We start from the raw sequence: 19,825 nt of genomic DNA, 5'->3' as shown, positions 1-19,825 counted from the left end.
CGTATTCAGCGATTGCAGTACTCCTGCACCTCAAGCATCTGTCTCCTTTGCAGAGACGGCCATCTTTAGAGGGGTGCAGGGTCTTTAATGCTGTCAGAGACTCTGTGCCTCCCCAGTGCCGATTCCCCCCAATTAAAAGATTTGACTCATCCTGGGCAAGGAGCATTTAACCCCCTAACAACGAGCATGGAACTCCCTATGCCACTAAGTATGTAATCCCCCCTAAAATAATCTTGATGGATTGTTAAAAGCAGCTGGGTGTACCAATGGCCATCCATCCAGCTGCTTTTAACAATCCATCATCCTCTCCAGTTTGTGCCTGCCAGCCCTGTCTCCTTATTGAAATACCCATTGAGACCACTCTCACCTCTTGGAGTGTGGGATCCTAGGACGGGCATCACCATCTTTGTGGAGGAACGCCATCTCTCTAATATTGCCAAGCCAGGACCCTACATCCTTAACCTCCCTAAACTCGATCTGTGGAGTGACCCCGCTATATCAAAACAGCGGAGGTAATGCAGTGGTGGATCCATCTTATCCTTCTCTCTACCCACTTCCTTTTGGGTCCAAAAGAGGACAGGACACAACTGGATTTGAGGTGACTTTTGGAATATAACCCCATACATAAAAAAACGCAGCTACTTTTTTTTTTGATTATTCATATTTTATTCAATATTTCTTCTTTTTTAACAGCTCTTCAGCTGAGTATGTGCACTGATATTATTATTTTCTGAATATGTTATTAACCTTGAATAAATAGCGCTAAAAAATAAAATAAAATAATGAATGTGCTTCCGGTAATGGTGCTCTGTGTGCCAGATGGTGGAACAGCCGGGGAGCCGCCTGGTGTTATCGCGGCTCTCTCCCGTCCGTTTGGCTGTGTGAGAAAGTGCGCAGGACGCACGAAACGCGTTGGACCTGTAAGGAGGACTCTCACACTACCCCCAAGCTCATCCCTGAAACCCTGTCCGGCGGCCGCGGCGAACTTCCGGTTTTACGATCTCCAACTTCCGGCAGTCACGGACGCGCACTGAGCCAGCCGCAACAACATCAAGCGACGGCTCTGACAGTGCGCCCTGCCGCTCACACAGCCAAATGGACGGGAGAGAGCCGCGATAACACCAGGCGGCTCCCCGGCTGTTCCACCATCTGGCAAACGGAGCACCATTACCGGAAGCACGTAAGGGTCAGCATTAGGGATAGCGACAGTCCATCCACAAACCCCCCCTTTTATATATTCCCCAAAAGGGTGTAAACATAACCATTAACCACTTTTTCATTTTCAGGTACCACTCAAAACTTTAACCATTTTTCACTTTTTCAGATACATTCATTATTTTATTTTATAGCGCTTTTTACAACTCTCCTAAATATTTCTATATAAAAAAGCTGCTTCAATCACATAGCGCAGTAACCATCCAAACAAAAACCTTGAATAAATATCAATGTTTTGATTCATGTATAATTGAATATTACTGTTTAGCACAACCACCCAACCTCGCATTGATCCAAAGATATACCTGGTTCCGTTCATAGTCCATATGTATTTTGGACAGTTTGTTTCTTGAACACCAGGAGATACATTAGCACCGCGCGGCCTTAATAAATATTTAGGGCTGCATTCATTTTTATGATATCTGCTGCCTGTACTTTTTGCTATTGGATTAATATATGTATTCTGCATTGGTATTAGTGCTCTATTATATATATGTACTGTTATGAGGTTTTGCCCATTTATTACTATGATGCTTTATCAGTCCTTTGTTTTTAATAAAAAAAATTAAAATTTGTACTGGCGTCCAAGGTTGTCATGGTTCCAGCCTCCTGAATGCACACAGTGGTATCTCATGTCACAACAGCTGCCACTGAGAAAGATGGGACAGAGGGGTTGGGATTGTTTGATCTACAGCAAGTTGGTTGACAGTCATAAGGTCAACATGGTTCTAGGTAGACATGGGCCTAGGTCGACAGTTCAATAGGTCGACAGAAGCATTAGGTCGACAGTAAAAAAGGTTGACAGGGGTTGTTTTTTGACCCGAATGTCAACACAGTCGACATGGACACAGTTTCCAGTGCACCAGGTGTGGGCTACAATGAAAGTCAGGACAGTATTTAGGACCGATGAGCAGGAAAGATGTGTTTGAGGACTATCAAAAGGAATGGCAACAGGAGAACAAGACAAACATAACCTGATAAGCTACTAGGATGGGGATATGGTTATCACTAATCATGGGAGACTGAGAAAATTGTAGCTTTATGTAAAGAGTGGACAATCTCGGTCTTGGACATGCTGAGCTTTGGGATATCTATATGGAAATGGTACAACATTTGGACACATAAGAGACAGCCGAGAAAGGTGGAGGTTAGTGTAAAGGAGGTACTGGAGGCGGCTGTGGTTGGGTATCCGGACTGATCATAGACTGACTCATGATAGACAGTCATATGGTCAACCACTAATGGTCAACAGTCAAAAGGTCAACAGGGTCAAAATGTGGACACACAATAGGTCTACATGCATTTTTTTATAAAATTTTCAGCCGACAGGCGATATTTCATGCCCTACCATCCCACTAGGGCGTGGAGGGAGAATAAAATAGTGTGCCGAGTGCATCGCGGCACCGAGCCCAAAGCAGCGAACCATGCGAGGGGACGTGGTACACTTAGACAGTGTCCATGTTGACCTGTCAACATAGACACAATAAAAACATTAAAAACTCATGTCAACCTTCTTCCCTGTCGACCTTGTGACTATCTACCATTAGTGGTCGACCATATGACTATCATGAGTCAGTCTATGTTTTATAGCATAACCGTGGTATGACGGTCAGTATACCAACGTTGGAATCCTGACGGGTATGGATCATTGGATAGACACCACCTAGGTGGACATGACTGAAGGTCGACAGTGTCATTAGGTCGACAGTCAAAAGGTCAACGAGGGGTTTTACACTTTTCTTTGTCCTGAATGTTAACACGGATACAGAAACGTAGCACTACGCTTGCCATGCTTTGTGAATGGTGCCTCGTTACGCTCAGCACACTCTTTTTTTCCACCCACCATTCCCTAGTGGATGGTAGTGCAGGAAATACCACCTGTTGGCACATGACAGTTCAAATATAAGTGGAAAATGCGGTCCTTGTGTAATATCTGGGCGCCCGATTTTTTGATTGTATGCCTTAACTTAAGGCATACAATCCGATGCAACGCGATTTTTCGTGAAAATTGCATGCGATGGACGTGATTTTCCATTGGATTCAATGTTAAATGGTCCCTGTTTATACCCCCACTATCCAAATGGGCATGGAGTTGATTTTATATAGCGTGGCGAGCGCGAGCCACAAGCGTGGCGAGCGCAGCGAGGGGATGCGGATTACCTAACATGTATTCCGCGTCCGCTCGCCACGCTATATAAAATCAACTCCATGCCCACTTGGATAGTGGGGGTATGAACAGGAACCATTTAACATTGAATCCACTGGAAAATCGCGTCGATCGCATCGCATGCGATTTGGTTGCATGCGATGTGATTTTTTCCGACCCGATCAAAAAAATCGGGCGCCCCCAGATATTACACAAGTACCGAAAATTCTATGTTGACCTTCCCAAAGTTGACCTAAAGCAGGCATGTCCAACCTGCGGCCCTCCAGATGTGCTAAAACTACACATCCCAGCATGCCTTGCCACAATTTGGCTATTAGGGAATGCTAGAATTATGGCAAAGCATGCTGGGATGTGTAGTTTTAGCACATCTGGTGGGCCGCAGGTTGGACATGCCTGACCTAAAGCTTGTGGACCTAGTGACAGTATCCCATCCCTACTGCCGGTACTCCGCGAGGGAGGTGAGGCAAGCGCAAAGAAGCCACATGTTCTATTCTCCCTTTATGAAGGGTGTCAGTCAGGGTCATGACTGTTGCAGTGTAATAATCAAGCAGACAGCGTTTACCCTGCACAGAAGCAATGTACCTAACCCAAATCTAACTCTTTCAGCACTTTACATCTGCTCCACCTGCAGTGCACATGGTTTTGTACATTTTGAGAACAGTAGTTGTAGAGACAGGAGAAAATCAATTGGATTTGCAACTCAAGGTAGGAGATATACTGGTAATGGCGACAGTGTCATTATTTGTTATCAGTTTCTTATATAGCGCATACATATTCCACAGAGTGTCATAGGGCATTAAGTAATGTTTGCAGGAGCTTTGTCTCGAACTGAAGTAACAAGACAGGTGTATAGTTAGCCTGATCAGGACACTGGAGTAGTTCTAGCCAAGATTACAAACAAATATGTAGACATTATGAAATAATTGAATCTAAGGCTGGTTTCACACACTCCGGCTCCTGCTGGACGGTGAAATCCCGCACGGCCAGGGAGCCGTGCCGCACACAGTACTTTATCATGGAGGGGACGGCCACAGCCCGGCAGCCATCCCTTCCAGTGGCGGGATACGGCTGCAACCGTGCGGCCCGTGTGAATGGACACAATAGTGTCCATTCACAACTAATGTGTGTGGCACGGCTCCCTGGTCGTGCGGGATTTCACCGTCCGGCAGTAGACCGGTCAAAGAATAGGAAGTGTGAAACCGGTAAAAAGAAATAAAACATTTTAATACAATTAGAAGTCTGGAGCCTGAAATGTCAATAACATGAAAATGGAGACAGATGGTTTATGGCTTCCATAAAATGTAGAGAAGGATGTTTCTAGGGATATTACTTCAGAAGTTGGAACACCTACTCTGCCACCTTGTGTGACCTGCGGGGTAGCTGAAGGAAAGCACCAAATATCAATGCTTCAATGGAATTAAGCCTGTCTCATGTAATAGCAAGTCAGTTGAAAAACAAAAAAAAACCCTTACATATAAGTAGATTATTAATGGTTTTGAGCAGTTACAACAAATCTCGCAATCCATAGTGCACAAAAGTCAGAAATTGAATGAAGTTGGAAGTGTAAGGTATTTATAAAGTTATATGGTGGAAAGAAATGTAAACATATAATGGAGGGTGAGAGGTCATCAGCAATTATGAGAAGAATGAGGATAAGAAATAGGACTTTGCAGTATGAGTTCTGTGTGGGAGAGGGTGGAATAGAATACTAGAGACACAACGTAGAGAGGAGTGTACTGAATGTATGAGAAACACACGAGGGGCAGGCAGGGTATAGAAGTAGGTCCGCCTGCTAAACAAATCTGGTCAACAGCATCAAAAGTTAAAGCTAAAGTTTAGTCCAGCAGTTGAAAAAGACATTGTAGCCCAGTGGGTGCCCAAAATAAACTTGCTCTTGGCGACTACACCACCCTGCACTATTATATTGTTTACCAAATAATATCAATAGTCTGTATTTCAGAAACCATAGGCATATAGATCAACTACAGGTAAGAGAATGATTGTGTGGTTCAATTCATATTTACCCAAAGTCAGAGCTTTACATATTTTTTTTTATTAAACACAGGGAAATTATTTATGGGAATTAAAATATTTATTTACAACAGCAAGCGAGATGGGGGAAATGGAGAAAAAGTCCTGAGGTCTCAATCGGTAATAATAAGCTCGTCCACCCCCCAGTCTTCATAACTGCCATCGGGAAGATAGCGCCTGATGATTATAGGGATCTTCCTCGCTCTGTGGGAAGAGAACACAGCTTAGTATGTCTGAGCAGAGCTAAAAAATGTACCCAATAAGCTTTATATACATTCCACATCAATACAATTGGCCTGCACGCAGATACATTAAAAAATAAAATACATACAATGGAAGGTCATATTAATAAAATGAGCAATGGACAATACCTTAAAGCTAAAATAAGAAAACTCAAGTGTATGCTTCCTACCTGAATGAATAAAGTACAGTATACTGCATAAGGGAAAATAAATGTCAACAGAAGGGGATTTCTAATGAATCCATTATACCTGACTCTACACAATAACTAGTGTTCCTTTGGTCAAAAACGGTTTCAGTTCATTTGGAATGGCCGTGTTTGATCAAGTGTGTAAGCTGCAAGCATAACTAAATAAATGTATACAGTAATGAGATTATATATATATCTGACACTTATATGATATTTTCTTATATTTATTGTAGAAGTGTTTTTAGACACAGTTATTAAACACAATTGAACTTAAGGATAACCCAAACACATATTATATTTGGTTGATAGAGACCAGAGGTCCCCTACACAAAGGGTGGGGATGGTGGAGTACTCCAAGAGGAAATAAATGGAAAGGAAATGAAAGGTACGAGGCAATAGGGCAGGCGGGCTTGAATGGACAAGCAAGGGTAGAAGGGAAGAAGGCTTGGGCCAAGTTGCAGTTATAAGACTATGAAGTGGGTTTGAAAGGAAGAGGCTTTTTTTTTTTTGGTTTTTTTTTATTATAAGTAAGTCAGTGGGAGTAAGGTATACAGAGCTGTGATTGTGTTAGTCTAGGGCAGGCATTCCCAACCACGGTCCTCAAGGCACACCAACAGTGCAGGTTTTAGTGATATCCAGGCTTCAGCACAGATGGTTTAATCAGAATCACTCAGATACTAATTAAGTCACCTGTGCTCAAGCCTGGATATCTATAAAACCTGCACTGTTGGTGTGCCTTGAGGACTGTGGTTGGGAATGCCTGGTCTAGGGGGAGTATGTCTATGTGTAGGGTTGTTATTGTTGTAGTCTTGTCATTGATATTTATGAATATTATTGTTCCTCTTGATATTTGTCTACAGATCTTTGTATATGCGATGATGTCTTGTGTTGTGATATGAAATGTTGATGTGTTGTGATATGAAATTTGATAACTAAATAAAGACTCAATTAAAAAAATATATAAAGACTCAATTAAAAAAATATATATCTGACACATTAACTCACAGTTCCTGAGTCTTTATTTTGACTCTAAAAAGTCAACATTTATACCACTTTCACATCGAAAAATGCCGGTTCGCACCCGGACTTTGAACCTGGTCAGCCCCGGCGCAAACCTGCATTTTTGGATGTTCACATCCCCACATCGAACCGGCATTATTGTCGGCTCGCTGATGTTATCTGGGGGCGCGGAGGGGAGTCTGTGCATAATCAGAGACGGGGAGGAGGCAGCACTTAGAGCTGGCACTGCTCCACAGTGTGAACGGGAAACGGGTCGCTCGAACAGTTAACCCGATCACATCGCCAAACAACGCGGCAAGGCACTGGTAAGGACTCTGCTTTTTTTACCGGTTCGTTTTGCCATGTTGCTACCCGTTTTCGGGACACGTTAACCCCTTTCACATCGCACTAATTACCGGGTCAAACCGGCTTGTACCCGGTAATTAGTTGCGATGTGAAAGGGGTATAACTGGGTTCAGATTATGTTCACAGCTTAGACCCCCAATTTCGACCCCACCAAGGGCTCAAATAGGGGTCCACCCACTATAAAGTGGCTCTGGGATGCAATATATAACAAAGAGGGAAGAGGATATGGGGTTTAAGGGGAAATAAATGTGCCCAGATCTGGGAGCCCACCACAGACAGGTGTATGCCGCTCTCACCATGGGCATGTTGCACAGTTAAGCTTAAAACAAAAGGAGGATAAAGTTCAAGTAATGCTAATTGCAACGCTAGGTACCTCAGCTACAGAATTTATATTTTATATACACACATACAATGTACATATAATTTCATCTTTATTCTTACTTGAGCTCCTTCATGGCTATAAGAAGAGGATCGGTTTCTCCTTCTAGCTCCACCATAACAGGTGCACACATTCTGGAAAAAGGAGGAGAGGGAAGGAGGATGGTAAGGTGCCCTTTTAGCTCTACATGTCAACTCTGTCAGACATACACTGAAGGCAAAGCATTGGCAAAATCAAGCATGATGAGTAAAAAGCATATGTAAATATATCTCCATTTTGCAGACATGAGAAGCGATTGGTTCTCAACGATAATGATGTATTTCAAAGCATAACATTTAATTTGTCACATTCTGTAACTATTCAGTAGAACTTACATGTCACACCCTTCTATATATATCCGTTGTACTTAAAAGTATGGGAACGTCTGTGATGTTTAATATACTCGAATAGGACATGTTTTGCACCTCTGAATAAATCCCATCCAAAAGGTCAACATATCTGATTTTCAAGGATCTATGATGTTATGGCTAACCTTGACACTCCAGCTGTTTTTGAACTACACATCACAGCATGGCCTGCATCAGTTTTAGCATGTCCAAATAGTAAACCTGTAGCAGGGCATGCTGGGATGTGTAGTTCAACAACAGCTGGAGTGTCAAGGTTAGTCATCACTGCTCTATGAGTATAGGGAATGGTCAGATCTTGTGAGCACCCACCTTCAGTGGTGAAAGTTTAGTGCTATGTAGAAGAGTTTTCTTCATTATGATCATTCTGACTTTCAAATGTGCATTTCCCCACTATCAGCAGGACAGCTGGGAGGATTTGATTGGTAGCAGGAGTATCACTGTTGCAGAGGCAGCAGAACACAAAGCCATACACCACAAGACATTCAATGATAAAATGCTGCCTGGCCTTACTGTAAGCAAGATTATATTAGGAATAGCTAAAGGAGTGTATACTGTAGGTCGGCATCTGTTTGATAGTCACAGCAACTTGCACTCTCAGCACAAGTATAACACTGGCTTGTGAGTGTACTTACCACCAGAAGTATGAAGTACTAAAGGTGTCCATTATACCCCTTTCACATGGCAAATGCCGACTCGCACCTGGCACTTGGACACAGGTCTGTCACAGGAGCGACCTGGCAAAAAGCAGAAATGGGGCGGAGCAAATTGGCTGCAAATCATTGGGGTAGGGGGCGTAGGAGGCGGCATCGCCTGCAGCGGACTCTGCCTCCTCTCTAAAGTGTGAACGGGACCAGCGTCGCACCAGTTTACACTGCCCAGAGGACCCCAGATATTTCAAGAGGCCCTTTCACACCGCAGTGAGCTGGGTTATTTGTGTGGTGCGAAAGGGGTATAAATGATCACTGACGCGTTCACCATAAAATGGCTCTATCATATTTAACATAATAAAATCCACTAATCAGGAGGAAATGTTAATAAGCCGGGAGGTGTTCTATTTTTTTTCTAGGAAGGACTACTTGCAAGCATTCCATAACTATGGTAAACTATTGTTAAAACATCCATTCAGCTCAGCAATTTAGCCTAATTGATACAATTGGATATTTATAAAAAAAAAAAAGAGTTCTGACAACGGTGTAAATGTAGAGAATTTGCCATACAGAGAAAGCAAGCTTTTTATGTGAGCACATTTTATTTTAATGTAAATCTCAATCTTTGGGGATGCTACATTTCACAGTGATCAATATACTTGTGTGTACAGACAATTTTTTATGTTGAATTTTTGTGAGCTTACACTAAACCAGCATTAAGAGCAGCAGCACATGATGAAGACCACACGGGGCCCCAGGCAAGATACAAGTTCTTCTCCATTTGTCAAACAAAAACCACACAAGAGTAATTCAGGCCACTGAGCGCTCATAGGGCCATGGTGAGCACACTGACCATGTGGTGAGATCTCTGCGCATGCTACAGTCCATTCTCATAGTCAGAACAGACCATATTTATATTTTTTATATTAAAAGAATTTTATAAACCCACATGATCATGCTGGTAGACTGGGGTGCACTGACCTATTATTGTTTAACCTACTAGGCTTATGATGCTTTCACATCGGGACTTTGAAACTGTTCAGTCCCGGTGCGACCCTGCATTCTGGTCTGTTCAGATCCCCTCAGCGAACCATCAATATTCCCGGTTCGCAGAAGTCAAGTGGGGGCGGAGGCAGCGCTTAGAGCTGGCGCTGCTCCAAGCACTGCCTTCTCCATTAGTGCGAATGGGAAACGGGTCGCTTGACCTGATAAACCCATTCACAATGCAAAGCAACACGGCAACCAACTTCTTTTTTACAGTACGTAATGCAGTGTTGCTACCGTTTTGCTGGACCCGATAACCCCTTTCAAATTGCACCAATTACTGGGTCAAACCAGCACAAAACAGGCATGAACCTGGTAATTAGGTGCGATGTGAAAGCAGTTTTAGAGAGGTCTACACAAAATTAAAATATAGGTTTGCATGAGGGGATAATATACATTTACATGGGACAGAACACAACATAGCTTCTTATATTTTTGTATACTACATTGTGGGGAATCATAAATGCATTCAGTATTTCTACACACTTACGCTAACTGTAGTGCTCTAGTCCCCAGAACGCGCGCTCGTTCATATTTTGTCATGTAATTAGTAGTGATGCGTTTCTGGTTCCCCTGCTGGCCTTCACCAGCAGGTAAGATGGCCACGTTCTCCTGGTCTTCCTCCTCTGCATTGTACAAGTCATCAAGCCCCTCATCTTCTTCAGCGTCATCAAAAAAGTCTCCATCAAAACTGTAAGAGATAGAATACACGCATAACATTTACGGCAAGTATAAATGTACAATCTAAAAAAGACCCAACATTCTTAGAGGGCTTGCCAACTATTGGGCAACCAGCTTTGTTTTTCCTGCAGCCGCTATTACATCAGGCATGGGGATCATTTGGTTCTCCAGCTGTTGTTGAACTACACATCCCAGCATGTCCTTCTAGTGTTGCTATTTGGCCATGCTAAAACTGTTGCAGGGCATCCCGGGATGTGTAGTTCCACAGAAGCTGGAGAGCCAAAAGGTTTCCCATCCACGCATTATAAGTACCACATGCTATTCACATTTTAAGCAAGTGGTCTGTCGAAGAGCGTATATAGCGCTCTAATGTGAGCTATGGATGGACTCAGGATTACTGGGATGGAAGCACAAGCCAGCTGTAAGCACAAGTTAACAGGGCAGACTCTTAAAGAAGAATAGGGGATATACAACCCATGTATGATATACATTTTGAAAATTACTACACAAAAGGAAGATCAGTGTTTTATCATCTATCAAAGCTTGTGTTCATTTTACAGGTGGTACCTTGTTTGTAAGCCAATGTTTCACCATCTGAATTATTCAGGCAGTGATTTTATAGCAAATTAGATGGACTGTTATTGAGGGGCAGATTTATTAAACTTGGTGAAGTGATAAAGTGTCTGTTTTATCACCGGCCAATCAGCTCCTAACTGTTACAGCCTTGGTTTGAAAAATAGCAGGTAGGAGCCAATTGGCCGGTGATAAAAACCAGACACTTGATCACTTCACAAGCTTCATAAATCTACCCCTCAGTTAGGCCATAGAATTGGATCACGTTGCGCAATCAAAGTCATCATTCAGGAACTACTGTGAACATAGATAAATAATTTTTTTTATCCTAAAGCAGTGGTTCCCAACCTCTGCACACCGGTTGGGGGTACTTAAAAAATAATATTGGTAATGACAGAAAAAGTCTCCGGATAGCAGAAGAGGTCTCCCATTGCCATGGAGACAAACCACTTTAGTCACTTCCTGTTCCATTTGTGCTGACACAAATGGAAGTAGCGCCATTAATCCTACAGGCGTTAGCAGGAACCCCAAAAACATTACGCAGCCAGACACAGTGGGACCCGATTCCTGACCGTACACTACTCCACTGCTACTCCATACTATAAGGACAAGCAAACTGCTCACTTCCACTCTTAAGTACTGTGTGTATTTTAAAATGAGAGGGGGGGGGGGGAGACAAACCTAATTTACGAGTACAGGAGAGAAAATAAATTTGGAAACCACTGTCCTTAAGGATAAACCTGGTGTTCCGTTATAATGTCAGATGTATGGGTATCCGGCCCCTGGGTCGACAGTACCTAGGTTGACACCTATAAATTGATAAGAAGGACCTGCAAGTTTCTGGAAAGTTGCGGCTAACAGGAGCGACATACCCTAGGTCGACATTGACAGAAGGACGACAAGCAAAAGGTAGACACGTTTTTCATGTTTTTTTTGTGTAGACCTACTTGGTTCATACTTTACCATCCAAGTGCGCATAGAGTTGTATTATAAAAAAAGTGTGGCAAGCACAGTGAGCCATGCAGGGGGATGTGGTACACTTATACCATATGTCCATGTCCACAGACAGAAAACCGTGAAAAACTCATGACGATATTTCCAGTGTCAACCATGCTAACCTTTTGCTTGTGTCAACCTTCTGTCAATGTCAACCATTTACAGGTGTCACCCCAGTCACTGTCAACCATTAGTCCTAGTGACTGTTGACCTAGACATTGTTGACGCACCATACCATAACCGATGTATGAATGGGAGAAGTTGGTGAGGGAAAGTGGCTTTTGTGGAATTCTGGAAGTCTGCAATTCTGCTTTGTACCTGGGTTGACCTGATCCCACTGAAGAAAAAACCTGTGTTGAAATACAAATAACCGGGTAGAACCGATTCAACCGGTAATTTGCCTAGCAGTGAGAACGGGGGTCCGGCGCTGCAGTCCCTAGCATTTAAATGCCAGGTAAAAACTGGGTTGTTCTCACTGGCAATAAGAACATGGTATAAGTTGTCAGTTTGGAGGTAATGTGATTTAAACTTAGAAAGTAGTTATGCACAATGGAAGTATGGCATGGCTGCTAAGTATCTGCCATCAAACCCAGCCAAGAAGCATTCAGAGCTTACTGCATGCACACAGTTCCTGCCAGCTTGGGCATCAGAAAGCTGCATCTGATAGTTGGCAACCACTGAATACCTGCGAGAGCCGGATCACCTCCCGACAGTCGAGATTCCGATGGTCAGTACACCAACTGTTAAATACCCAACAGTCAGGATCCCACTTACAGGGGCTATTCTAGAGACCCTGTGGCAAGCGAAGCAAGCCACTGAATTACTCAATATACACCTGTGATATTGAGTAATTTTTATTGTTATAAATGTTTTAATAAATGTTTTTTTATTGAACCGTCTCGAACCATTTCAGCCAGCGCTGGCACACTGTTCTATTTTGCTTATCTTAATATTGGGGAGTGACTACCCCGTGCCAGCTGCTGCTAATTGCGCAACACACAACCCCCCTTTTCTTCGAAGCTGCAAAATTCACAGATTTGCATGTCATATAAGCGCCGCCTGCACAAACGTCTGCCCCTCCCCGCAAAATCATTTGATCACTGGTCGCAGACCACCAAATGATTTTGCAGATGCTCGCAGATGTGAGAAACCTCTCTGGTGTCTTACATCTGCTGGTATGGGAAGCAGTTGGGCAGCTGACAACCGCTGACGTCAGCTTCATGCCCCACCCATTTACATGGGAATGCCAATGAAACACTGGGCATTCCCATGGGCGCAGAACGTTGCCGCTGCTGCACGCCCCCTGCACTGCTAGGTACAAATGGGACGGTGAACTATCGCATAACCACTTACGCGCATGCACTCACCATCGCTCCACTGCGCGAACACACAGGGGAGAGTACAAATCAGAATAGGGGGTACTTGTGTATTATCACGGCGCCCATCGCATCGCATACCACTAATTAAGGTATGCGATGGACCGATTTCAGCCTTTTCCCAGGCAGAGTGTACAATTTTAAAATTGCGTCACATCGCATGCCATTACAATGGCATGCGAAGCATTGCGATTTACCATTGAGTCCCATGTTAAATGTCACCCCCAGACCCGATTTTTAATTGTATATCCACCCTGATGGGTAATAAATATGTTAAATGCCCCCACATTGTTAACGGCCCCCCACTATCAACGCCAACCCGAAGCGCGGCGAGCGCAGCGAGCCCACGAGGGGCGGCGGTACGCGTCCTCCGACCTTTTCATACCCCCACTATCCACGTCGGTGTGGAGTTGATTTTATAAAGTGTGGCGAGCGCAGCGAGCCCCGCGAGGGGACGCGCATTACTTCACAGGTATACGCGTCCTCTCGCCGCGCTCGCCACACTTTATAAAATCAACTCCACGCCGACGTGGATAGTGGGGGTTGGCGTTCATAGTGGGGTGGCGTTAACTATGGGGGGGGGGGGGGGGGCATTTCACATACTCATGACCCATGAGGGTGGGTATACAATTAAAAATCGGGTCTGCGGGGGCATTTAATATGGTAATAAGGCATCTGGGTGCCTGTACAATTACAAATCGGGTGAAATCACATTGCATGCGATGCGACGCGATTTTTCATTGTACAATGCCCTGCGATGGAAATCGTGGGCGCCGCGATAATACACAAGTACCGAATAAGGTCCTATGTGCGAGGAGTGAGGGACATATGAGGAGTCTTCAAGGGTTGTGGTGCCCACCAGTACTTCGAAGTGCCATTCTGTCAGGCTCAGCGCCAATGGGGGTCGGGACTCGGGAGGCTTTAGTTTGTACAAAGCCCCACAATTTCCTATGGCAGCACTGTAGGTTAGAGACGAATTGGTAATAAGCTATATGGGTGATAGCAGGACAGGCACAGGGCACGTGAGTGGAGAGCACTGGCCGGCATAAGCCAGATACCACGCGTGTGGTACACTCACTTGTCCTCGTTGTCAGACATGGCGCTCTCCGGTCACTCCTCCTCTGCTCCCAGCGGTTGTGGATTGCGACCGCCCCCGCAGGTCGGTAGCCAAGTACCCGGTGCTGCGACTGGTAGGAAACACGCTGTAGACCGGCTCCTACTGCTGCACAAACAGGAGACGGAAACACGCAGCACGCTGCCCACGCCCACTCCCCGGGTAAACAGAGTAATGACCCGCCCCCTCCCCGGCTCTGGTATCCATGGTGACGGGACACATCAGCCCGCAGCAGCAGCAGCAGCAGCAGCAGGTGAGCGGACACAGGCCAGTACAGGGCACCATAGCGATGTAACCTCTTCTTATTTGTTATATTAATAAAAGTAATTACCAATATGTCAGACTGTGGTATCATATATACAATGTATCATGTGTGTCATATATCTGTGTATGTAACTGTATACATGATAACTGCAATAATGTCATTGAATTCAGCCTGACAGATATGCGTGCTTTATGTAGTATATTGGAATTAAAAGCATTGGAATAATTTGCTAATGGGGGCATTTTATATATATTCAGATAATTATCTTCAATTGCAAACGGCCTGTGATGTATAGACTAGATATGGCCCAGTGGTTGGGTATCCGGACCAATCATAGACTGACTCATGAGAGACAGGTATATGGTCGACCACTAATGGTCGACAGTCAAAATGTCAACATGGGTCAAATGGTCGTCAGGGTCAAAAGGTCGACTCACAATAGGTTGCCAGGGTCTAAATGTCGACAGGGTTTAAAGGTCGACAGGCAATAGGTGGACATGAAAAAGGTTGACATGCATTTTTTTTACTTATATTTCAGCCAACATGTGCCGACAGATGGTATTTCATGCCCTATCATCCACTAGGGCATGGAGGGAGAATAAAATAGTGTGCTGAGCGCAGCGAGGCACCGAGCCCAAAGCATGGCAAACGCACCAAGCCAGGTGAGGGGACGGGGTACACTTAGACCAGGCATGTCCAAACTGTGGCCCTCCAGCTGTGAAACTACACATCCCAGCATGCCTTGCCATAGTTTTAGCAGTCCCTAATAGCAAAACTGTGGCAAGGCATGATGGGACTTGTAGTTTCACAACAGCTGGAGGGCCATAGTTTGGACATGCCTGACTTAGACTTAGACCTATGTTGACATAGACACCCTAAAAACATAAAAACTCATGTCAACCTTTTCCCATGTCCACCTTTTGGATGGAGATCTTTTGGATGGCAGCCTTTTAACCATGTCGACATTTTACCTGTTTACCTTTTGACCATGTCAACCTTTTTCATGTCTAACATGAGTCAGTCTATGATTCATACCATAACCAGTGGTTACTGGTGTGTGTGTGGAATCAGAGTTACCCCTGCCAAATGCACGTAGTAGTATTTCCTTAATGTGAATATATTGTACCCACTGGAGGCAGCGACACCATTACATACCAGCAGAGACCAGTGATGGTCTATAAGTGGACCATTACCATGGATTCATTATTATTATTTGCTGTAGTAACTGGGATGGGTGAAGTAGCAAGAATAGGACCGACCTCCTCCTATTGACTGTAATTTTGTTCAGATTTGAAAAAAGAGCTGAAATCCGTTGCACTGAACAGAATTTATATACAACCCTTTACTTGATTATCGACTCAGTTAAATGTTTCATCTTTACCTAATGGCTCCCATACATCTAGCCGCCATTTCCCTGATTCCCCATGCCAACTGGAGCAGAAGATCAGCCAATCAAAACTGCCATCGACAGTGGCAAACATAGGATTTCTAGAGAGGGGTTTCCCAATGTAGTCCACAATCACCCACTCTGCAGAACATTGGAGCAAGTGCAGGAGTCTGGTGGAGCGGTAGTAGAACCGAGTAACGACCCTGGACATTAATGTAAACAATGGTCTTTTTATACACTGGATCCTGTATGGAATACAGTAATAATACATAACACTATAAAGGGTCTATAGCATTTAAATAATATAAGTAAGTGGCCAGGAAAAGGTTAAACATACCATAATAAATACACAAACATAATAAAACCAGTACTGCACTTTCTTAGCTCACATTCTCCCACCTCATTGTAAGTCTCCTGTCTCTTCCTCCTGGCAGCTACTCTCTCGTTCAGTGCACAGATTCAGGACTCAGATCCACAAACACACAGAAAACGTGGTAGAAAAAGCTGCTACCACTGGGCACGTGCAGCAGCTCTGCTCTGCCCCTTACACTGCATGTGTGGCGGCAGCTCTAGTGATCATATTATATACCATTACTACTGTATTGTCATAACTTGACACTTGACAAGAGGAGGGGTTTACGGGCAACCGGAAACCCATCCTGCCAGAGGCGTACCCAGGGCCGGTGCTAGGGTGTCTGGCGCCCTCCTGCAAACCATAAATTTTGCGCCCTTTCACATTGCCATTGCAACAAGCTGCAGCCCAATTGTGGGAACGTATGCAACATGCGATCCTATGGAGGATCTCGGGTGCATGTACATGTATGCATACACCATCTCAGTGCTGTGTCCGCAAAATGTTGCAGGCACTAAAGGTGCCCATACACGCTGCGAGAATCGCATACTGTATGGGATAGATTGCATCGCACGGCATGCATGCAATGTGTGTGCAATGCGATCCAAAAGCAGTACAATACTTTTTGTACTGTGCGATGCCCGCAGGAGCGCACATTTCATCGAACGCTGCTATTGCAGCGTGTATGGCCACCTTTAGGCACATAACCCAGCCCATTATTTAAAAAGTGTGTAAATTAATATTAAACAACTACAATTGTTAAAAAATTGGTTATAAACATGTATAATAAAAGACTCCATGTTCCTTTGCTGTTTAACTCTTGTGCAGTCCCTCCGCTTCTATCTGCATAGGCAGGACGCTGAGGAGGAAGCCATTACATCCCACTCGTGACTGAGGGGGAAAGGAGGGCAGAGAAGGAGGAGATGGAAGAAGAGGGGAGGAGATAGAGGGGGCGGAGTGTTGAGGACTGGCAATGGCACTGGCACAGCACACTGAGAAGAGGGAAGGAAGGGCGGCGCTGCTGCCTGTTCGTCATTTGATTGACAGCTGACAGGCGCAGGAAGCAATGGGTATAGGGCGGATCCGGACATGACATGTCATCAAGGCATTCACAGACAGCGCTACATGCCTGAGCGCAAGTATCCGTGAGGAAGAGGGGGCAGATCACAGGAGGAGGACAGTGTGTGCGCGGTGCAGGGAGCTGCTCAGCCTCTCCATACTGCCGCCCGCTGTCAGACAGGCACTGCGGGCGGCGCGCAGGAGGCAGTGACAGTGAGGGCTCAGGCAGCTTTAGCAGAGCAGGGAGGGAGACAGCGCCTTTTCAGCATGGCGCCTCCCTGCTTTGCAGGAGCTGCTGAGTGGGTAGCGCCGGCCCTGGGCGTACCTAGATATTTGTGGGCCCCATAGCAAAAGTTTGTAAGGGCCCCCTATTTAGCAACTGATGGTGATAAATGTATGTAAAACATATACTTAGACAGCAAAAATGGGCCCCCTTCAGCTCTGGGCCCCATAGCAGCTGCACCCCTTGCACCTATGGTAGTTACGCCCTTGCCTCCTGCGTTTGCCTATGATCGATGATTGGTGATTCATTGCGGAATCAGGAAAATTCTTCATGCTTTATTTGTCAGTCCTAAACAAAAAAGGTCAGAGGAGATGATGGGTCATCATACATTGGATCCCACTGCGGGTTTCTCTTGTACCTCTGTGGGCCAGTCCAACCACGACTTTATCCATTATACATGTGGAAACAGTAGTTTCCAATATTTTATCCAATAGTGTGAGGTATCGCAGGCAACACCAAGCCTGGCAGCTCCCGGGTGGCTGGACCGCATACGATACATCATATCTGGTCCTTTTGCATGGGATGTATCATATGCAATCCCAGTCATGGGTACAGGATCCGATAACTATACATTGGCAGCCATGACGACCTGCTACTTCGATCCGACCAGCATGGGAACGAGCTCTGGATCGGAGTCAGGGAAAAAGGACATGCGATATGGCCACTTTTTATCTGGTCCTTCGCTCTGTAAGCTCGGAATCGGATGAAAAGTGGCAATTTTGCACTAGTGGATAGGGAGCCTTAAGCCTTCCTACAAAAGACAGAGGGGTATGTTTACTAAAGCTTCTAAAAATGAAAAGAGGTGATGGTGCCAATAGCAACCAATCAGATTCTATCATTTCTCTATGGCATCTTAGAAAATGATAGACAGAATCTGATTGGTTGCTATGGGCAACATCAACTATTTTAATTTCTAGAACAGGCATGTCCAACGTTGGCCCTCCAGATGTTGTGAAACTACACATCCCAGCATGCTTTGCCACAGTTTTTCTATTAGAGAATGCTAAAACTATTGCAAAGCATGCTGGGATGTGTAGTTTCAAAACATCTGGAGGGCCAACGTTGGATATGCCTGGTCTAGAAGATTCAGTAAATTTATCCCCTAGAGTCTGATTCCAATTTGTTGAGTTTTACTACTGAGCATTGTTCGGTAAACTGGTTCTTTTAATGTAATTGCACTGTACATGTGCCAATGTACTCTGTCAATACCACTTATGGTATATGTGTAGGTCTACAGTCATGGTCGACCACTAATGTTAGACAGTCACAAGGTCGACAGGGTTAAAAAGTTGACAGGGTTCAATGGTTGACATTGAAAAGGTCGACAGGGTCTAAAGGTCGACAATGAAAAGTCAACAGGGTCAAAAGGTCGATAGTCAAAAGGTCAACAGGGTTTAAAGGTCGACAGGCAATAGGTCGACAGGGTGAAAAGGTCAACATGAGTTTTTCATGTTTTTTGTGTCATATACACTGTCTAAGTGTACCGGGTCCCCTCGCATGGCTCGCTGTGCTCGGCACACTTATATTCTTCTTCCATGCCGTAGTGGATGGTAGGGCATGAAATTCCACCTATCGGCGCATGTCGGCTCAAAATTTTGTAAAAAAAAAAAAGGCCTTTCGACTTTTTGACCATGTCGACCTTTTGGATGTCGACCTTTAAACCCTGTTGACCTTTTCACTGTTGACCTTTGGACCCTGTTTACCTTATGACTGTCAACCTAGTGAATCTATGATCAGTCTGGATACATTACCGTCAATGCCACCTACAATCAGCAGCAAAAATCTAGTTGTATAGATTGTTTGAGGGAGAGGCATTCCAAACCAGCATCTGGCCTAAGGTCCCATCTAAATAAGGTTCTGGGCCCAATGGCAACAGATATGATGGAAGCATTATGGTGTGAGGACCCACTACACACAGACCTCTCTGGCTCTTAATACGCCTTAAGTCTGGGGCTGATGCAGACTGGCACTGAAGTCCTAAAGATATAGCTGGCTTGGTGTCTCTGTGCTCCTATTGTACTAAACTATCTCATGAATACCATTCATCTGCCTCT

The 19,825-nt window shown here is 44.6% G+C and overlaps 2 protein-coding genes across 5 annotated transcripts in view; one reads left to right on the top strand and one right to left on the bottom strand.

The window, feature by feature from the left end:
• Nucleotides 1–4,585: 4,585 nt before the first annotated feature.
• POLR2F (RNA polymerase II, I and III subunit F) lies at nucleotides 4,586–14,585 on the bottom strand. The gene is made up of 4 exons (XM_083156465.1): nucleotides 14,390–14,585; nucleotides 10,176–10,376; nucleotides 7,650–7,721; nucleotides 4,586–5,617 (listed from the first exon to the last, which is right to left on the bottom strand). The coding sequence occupies exons 1-4, from the start codon at nucleotides 14,407–14,409 to the stop codon at nucleotides 5,527–5,529; spliced, it is 384 nt and encodes a 127-aa protein (XP_083012591.1). The 5' UTR covers nucleotides 14,410–14,585; the 3' UTR covers nucleotides 4,586–5,526.
• C8H22orf23 (chromosome 8 C22orf23 homolog) overlaps nucleotides 14,396–19,825 on the top strand; it is a 32,984-nt gene continuing 27,554 nt past the window's right edge. Inside the window, exon 1 of one of the 4 annotated variants that reach the window (XM_083156460.1) lies at nucleotides 14,396–14,678. In XM_083156460.1, the coding sequence (XP_083012586.1) occupies nucleotides 14,408–14,678 (271 nt within the window). In that variant the 5' untranslated portion in view covers nucleotides 14,396–14,407. Of the gene's footprint in view, nucleotides 14,679–15,228; nucleotides 15,353–19,825 lie in introns of those variants that run through there. The other 3 variants (XM_083156461.1, XM_083156462.1, XM_083156463.1) reach the window with 3 other exon arrangements.

The sequence above is a fragment of the Crinia signifera genome, chromosome 8, assembly GCF_055691185.1.
Source record: "Crinia signifera chromosome 8, ASM5569118v1, whole genome shotgun sequence".
Classification (NCBI taxonomy): Eukaryota; Metazoa; Chordata; class Amphibia; order Anura; family Myobatrachidae; genus Crinia; species Crinia signifera.
The sequence above is the reverse complement of the archived record's forward strand: the minus strand, read 5'-3'. Positions and strand labels throughout refer to the sequence as shown.

Excerpts from the sequence above, each read along its gene's own strand:
- POLR2F (XM_083156465.1), bottom strand. The coding sequence starts at position 14,409 with ATGTCTGACAACGAGGACAA. Across the intron at positions 7,722-10,175 it reads ACTAGAGCACTACAGTTAGC|AATGTGTGCACCTGTTATGG; the intron begins GTAAGTGTGTAG and ends TCCTTTTTCCAG. Across the intron at positions 5,618-7,649 it reads ATAGCCATGAAGGAGCTCAA|AGCGAGGAAGATCCCTATAA; the intron begins GTAAGAATAAAG and ends CTCTTCCCACAG.